The sequence below is a fragment of the Merops nubicus genome, unplaced genomic scaffold, assembly GCF_000691845.1.
Source record: "Merops nubicus isolate BGI_N331 unplaced genomic scaffold, ASM69184v1 scaffold53238, whole genome shotgun sequence".
NCBI classification, from domain to species: Eukaryota; Metazoa; Chordata; class Aves; order Coraciiformes; family Meropidae; genus Merops; species Merops nubicus.
The window spans coordinates 1-6,171 of NW_008624843.1; the positions used below are offsets into that span (position 1 = coordinate 1).

General features: G+C 48.2%; 1 protein-coding gene across 1 annotated transcript; it reads right to left on the reverse strand.

Annotated features, from left to right (window-relative positions):
* Positions 1–2,956: 2,956 nt before the first annotated feature.
* Positions 2,957–5,918, reverse strand: LOC103777895 (succinate receptor 1-like). The gene is made up of 2 exons (XM_008945459.1): positions 5,865–5,918; positions 2,957–3,904 (listed from the first exon to the last, which is right to left on the reverse strand). Exons 1-2 carry the CDS (start codon positions 5,916–5,918, stop codon positions 2,957–2,959), a joined length of 1,002 nt encoding a protein of 333 aa, XP_008943707.1.
* Positions 5,919–6,171: the final 253 nt, after the last annotated feature.

Sequence of the window (6,171 nt, forward strand, 5' to 3'; positions counted from 1 at the left end):
TTCCCTTTCACAGTATCTTGTAGTTCTCAGTTTTTTCCACTTCTTCTTTTAGTTCTTTTAATTCTTCCGCCACCATGAGCATCAGATCTCTGATCTGCTCACATCTAACATAGGTGTTGTCATTACTATCCCCCATATCAAGCACCAGGCAGGGCCAGCTGCGCTCCCCCAACAAGCCAGGCCATCCCACATGCTCTGTGAAGGGGCAGATGTGCTCTCTAATCTCATTAGAATTTGCCTGTGACTCACCAGTTCAGATTCACAAAGGCCTAATTAAATAGGTGTTTGCCATGTCCAGTGCAATGGGCCTCAGGCAGCCGCCTGACCTCCCCTACCCTCCTGCACACACGGCTGCTGGGGGGCTGGGCTGCCAGCACCACGTGAGCCGAGTGCTGCACAAGGTATTTTCTGAAGAGTGGGTAATTTTCCTCTGCCTTCTCCTACCTCCAGCCCACAGCCCCTTCCCCATTGGCAGCCGAGGTCCGAATGCTGAGACGGCGCCTGCAAGGCCAGGGCTTGCTGCCATCTCACCACCCAGCATGTCATGATGGGGAGGAAAGGGACAGCGGTGCCACGGAACTGCCTCGTGACATCCAAAGGTGAAGCAGGAGGTTCCTATACCCTGAGAGAACAGTGGCAGCCACCAGCAAACACTGCTACTGAGAAGGAAGAGCACGTGGAAGCTGCCTGTGATGGGCATCACTTGTGACAGTCCCGGAGTGGGAACCTTGATGAGCCTCTGGCCAAGAAGCCGCCTACATAAGCCCAGGAGCTCTGCACGGGCTGCCAGTAGAACTGGCTCTGCTACTCCAGCATTATAGTATTCATCACTTCATCACACTCATCTCAAGAATAACTCTGCTAGGTGATCACTGAGCAGAAGTTGAAACAAATTTCCTTAGGGAGCAATAGGCATTGCATGTGGCTTGGCAGATTCCTACACGAGACAGACATCAGGTTAAACAGAAAGTGGATTTGTCTGGAAAACGCACAGTTTCTCTCCCCACATTCTCTCTCAAGCCTATGATGGAGGGCAGCAGTGAAAGCAAATATAGATGTAGAGGCTGACAACCACAAATCTCTAATGCAGGAAAAAAATGAAATGGAAACAGCACGTCCGGGTGTCTGGGCTATCCTCTTCTGCTCTGGGTTTAGGTACATACTGGAAAAAAACAAAACCCACCAACCCCCCTTGTGCCTCACATAAGTTCATTCACAAGAAGCCATTTAGCTAATACAGGAAAGCCCCAAAGCTTTAGGAAATAAACATTTATTTGAAAAGTCCTGTTCTGTCCACTGCAAAAAAGGCAAAGGTAAGTCTACTAAAGGTGTTTCAGCTTAATATTTATTACTGTATTGCACTTCCCCTGGAAAAAAAAATCCTCTTTAGTGAGTTAGAATCTGACTTTAAAAAAAGGAATATTCAACCTGCTTTTGGAAAGTCTGCTCTTAGTTTCCTCTGTTTGGGGAAGAACATGTGCAATGTCACACCCAGCTGAATAATTGCATCCTGGTGATAGTACTATGGTCCTTAAAAAGCAGAAGATTTTTACAGTGGAAGCTGAGGTGCAGCCTTATCTCTCCTGGGTCATGTTGCCTAACACACGATGGAGCTTTTTCCACCCCTGACAGAACGGTTTAGCAGTTTATGGAGCTCCAGCACGAGAACCCCAGCCCAGCTGAGCCAGGGAGCCGTGGCTTAGCCAGCAGCATTGCTGTGCAGGACAGGACCAGCCCTCCCAGGGCAAACTTCTTGGGGAGCACTGCTGGAAACACACATGTGATGCTACAGCAGCATCACTGGGAACAGCAGCCCAAGCCCAAGCTCAGGGTATCCCCACGGGTGCCCCACGGGTGCCCAAGCCAGCACCCAGCACATGTCGCAGTCACCTCAGCAGAACGCTGCCACAGGTACTGGTGTCAGGTAAGGGCAGAGGGAAGCAGCCACTTTATCCCTCAGACTGAGCCAAATGAGGAATTTTGCTCACCTTAACAGGACTTTTCCTGACGTTAACAGGAAAAAGCCAGGTGTAGTGGCTTCATAGGTGTTAAAGAGAAGAGCACATAGACCAAAATGCTCAACACAAATGAGGCTTTTTTCTTTCTAAACAGGATGCAGAGTTTATTATCAAGCAGGTACGTATCAAGAACTAAACCAACAACTTTTCTTATTTTTACTTCTGCAAGCTGAATACAACTTTGGTATCAAAGTGTGAAGTAACCTGTCTGCACACGCACACGTCCTCGCTGTCTCAGTGCTTCAGGGCAATCTTTGTAAGAGCAGAAGCCAAACATTTTAGCTCCCTGCTCACACTCGTTACAAATGAAACCAGCATCCCAGCCACCGCCTCCCACCTACCATGCTGACAAAGCATTCCACCCAGCCCTTGGCATGCCCTGCCACATCCAAGATGCCAACCAGCACCAAACCAGCTGGAAATGGAAATAGGCCCAGTTATTTATTCTGAATGTTAAACCTCCCAGGGGACATAATTTGCAAACACTTATACAAGGAAGATTCAACTTTGGTCCCCAGACTGTGTCAACCATGTGAATTAGTGCCCCTGGCACATTTTATCCAAGCCAAGGTCTGGCCGAGCATCAAGTTATGGCTCAGAAAGAAGCCATCTGAAAGCAGCGTATTTTCCCTCTAAGAGCTACCATGATATCTTTGATGTACAGTATTAACAGGCCACAAGTTTCCTGATAGGAGAGCATGGTTTCCTGCTGTGCTGTTGTGAGAGACATTGCTCCTGGTTTGCTGGGAGTCACATTAGCAGATGGACGTCTCCCGTGCAATAAGGTAATAGTTACATTCAGAGGAACACAATCAGCTCACACATATTCTATAGCATAAATAAAGTTATCTAAAAAAAAAATGGCACTGTAAATTGGTGAACGCTCTCCCTAAGGTAGCCTCCTCCTGCCGTCTCCCGCTGCGAGAGGTCTCCTCCGATCATCTGCCAGTCTTCAACCTGCTCAAGAACTGCCTTATTTTTGCCATGAACATCTCTCTGAAGTGGTCACCCATTAAAAAATAAAAAACAGGGTTGATGGCACTATTCAAAAACGCAATAGGTCTCGTGATGATGTAAATGGTATTGATGATGCCCTTCGTGCACACAGATGCTTCCAAGGCTGGTATTCGGGAAGCGAGTCGGACATTGCGCATTATGTGGTAAGGAGTGAAGAGCAGTGAGAAGATAGCCACTGTGAGGATGACTAAAGTAAGGGGTTTTTCAAGTGTCAGGAAGGAGCTGGGTTGCTCGCTCCTGGTTTTAAGATGAAGAACCATCTTCATGTAGAAGCAGCTCATGATCACGAGAGGGATAAGGAACCCAAAGACAGTCAGGAACATGCTATAGATGAGGCTTTCCGTGGGGTCTCCAGAGCTTGCATAATCAAGACACTCATAATAATTGGCAGGTGTTACAGGCTCCAGGAAGTACACCAAGGGCAGCAACTCCACTATCACCCCAATCCATATGGCAACAGACACAATAAGGGCCGTTTTCCTCTTCTGTAGAAAGTGTTCTCTGAAAGGATATTTTATGACCATGTATCGGTCAATACTGACAAGGGTGAGGAAAAGGATACTGCTGTACAGGTTTGCATGCAGCAGGCATCTGTTGCTGTGGCACAAGATACTCTTGTTTGCCCATTGATCTCTGGAATAGTTGTCAATGAGTATTGGAAGAGTACACAGAAATAATAAATCTGATAATGATAAATTGAACAGGTAGATGTTGCCACTTTTCCAGCTTTTCAGGCAGAAAATATAGCCAAACACAGCAATGGTGTTTCCAATGAAGCCCAAAATGAACTCAAGGCTGTACATAGTGGAAAGATAATACTTTTCCAGGGCTCTGTTCATCAGCAAATATCCATCTGTCTTGTTCATGGCCTGGAAAGTGAAAAGAAAAAGAAAATTACACCAAAAATTAGTAAAAGATCATCACATGGTTATTTTTATATTGTTGCTGTTTGCCGTTTGCTTACAGCTTGCATGGCAAACAGAGACTAGTACTGGAAGAATATCCTTTATGCACACAAGATTTCTACGTTCAGCTACTGACCGGAGTTACTGAGCAAGATGAAAATCTATGTGAGCAAAAAACCTGTGTGAGGACTCGGAAGTACAAGCACATCCTGAAGGCATCTGCTGTAATGTGCAAGCTGCCCCTTTGCCAAACCCACAGCAGTGCCAAAGGCTGGGAAAGTGAAACTCGCCTGTCACCGCTTCATAGAAGTCATCTGCCTTCCTGTTACCCAGCCCTTGTCCTGTCACTCACTCATCACTCATCCCTAAAGCAGAAGTCTGCTGGTATGACTGTTAAAGGATGAACTCATTAGCAGCAGCATGGCCGCACTCTGATGGCATTACTCAGAATGCATAAGTCAGGAGAGAATGTGTTTCATAGCTTAATCAAACCATCATCATGCACTTTGTACAGTTTTGCTGGTAACTCGGTACCAGGACTGTGGGGCAAGCAGCGTGAGGATGGTGAGGTGCTGTGAGGAAGGCACAGTGGGGATGGGGCAAGTATCCTGCACACCACGCAGGCGTGCCAGTGTGCTTCTGAGCCACCTCTGCGGGCACAAGGCACTGCTGCTCCAGGCTGTTAGAACTCAGTTTTCTACAAAAAGCCCTTTCAAGAGGGGAAGGTTCAACTACAACCGAGTCCTTGTTGATACGAACGTGCTCATAGTCAAGGGGACGGCACAGTCAAGTTCAAGACAAAACTCCTCTGCAGCCAAATTCACAAACTTTAAGTCACTTTTCTCACGAAAAAAAAGGGGAAAAAAATGCTCATGAAAAGCCACACCCCTTGGCTCTGCTATGGCATCTCTTTGGCTCCAGATGAAGAGCTTCCCCCTTGCCTTGACAGCCAGTAGCACCTCAGTACTCTGAGGAGCAGTGCTTTCTAGGAATCTGCACCAAGCATGAGTTTGCCCGAGGACAAATTTTGCTTTCTTTCTAAAGGCTGGTTAAAAAAAAAAATCTTTCATGCTACAGGGGAAGAAATAGAGTCTGCTCTCCAGTGCTCCCTCCCCTCCCTCCTCAAGGAAACACATCTGCAGGATAAAGCAAGCTTTGAGTGAGAACCTTTGGGTAAAATATTAGCAAAACAATTAGAAAGCAGGAGAAAAAAAAATGTTAGGAGAAAGGAACATAGATTAAAACTGAAATCTAAGTCTAAGGTCTGACAGAGCAGCAATGTGACTGCCTCAAAATCTGCTAAAGACAGTCTCCACAAATCAAATAATTGTTTCAATTATCTTCAAAGTTCTTCTGGTGTCCAGAATCTGTGACTAGGTCTCTGATGTCAAAGCATTGTATTTCATTTTAGAGGTGGATCATGAGGCAGAAAAAAGTACAACAGAAACAAAACTGCATAAAGTTACATCCATCAAATATCTGCACTTACGCCGTGTGTCACAGGAGACAAAATTGCTCCCTCTGCTCAGAGTAACCTGGCGTGCAGCACCTCGCCTGACCCTGCCCGTACCAGCTACGAGGAGCAGCTCGACACCTCGGTGAGGTTTTAAAGCTAGAAAACACTGCGCGAACGCCGGCATTTTAAATACAAATAGCAAATTAACAGTTCCCGCGTTGGCGGACACGTTGATTCAGGTAGCTGTTAGAAAAAGACCGGCTAATCGATTTAAAGCCGGCCGTCGAGGTGAACCGGTGGAAGGGGCGGCTCCGCAGCGCTCTCGCTGGAGGAGGAGGAGGGGAATCCTCTCGAGAAGCGGGGCCGAGAGCCGGCTCCAGGGGCACAGGGACACTCACCATCCCGGGGCACAGGGATACACAGGGCCACTCACCATGCCGGGGCACAGGAACACTCAGGGGCACTCACCGTCCCGGGACTGGGCGCTGCCAGCCCCTGGCTCCACCAGCACTCCTGGGTCATGCCTCGGCCGGAGCGGCGGGATCCCGGAGCACGGCACGACCTCGTTTACATACGATTCCATCATTAATGAGTCAAGGCAGAGGAGCGATTTGTTTGGCTGAGCGGGACGAGGGGGCAGTTTTCGTGGGAGGAAGGTACTGCAAGCCGTGTGCCGAGCCCAGAGACGGCAACCGCGCACTTCCCCTTCGCAGAGCCCCGCGTGGGCACCCCGGGGGAGCGCGGGGGCACGGCGGGGGCACCGCGCTGCCTGTCC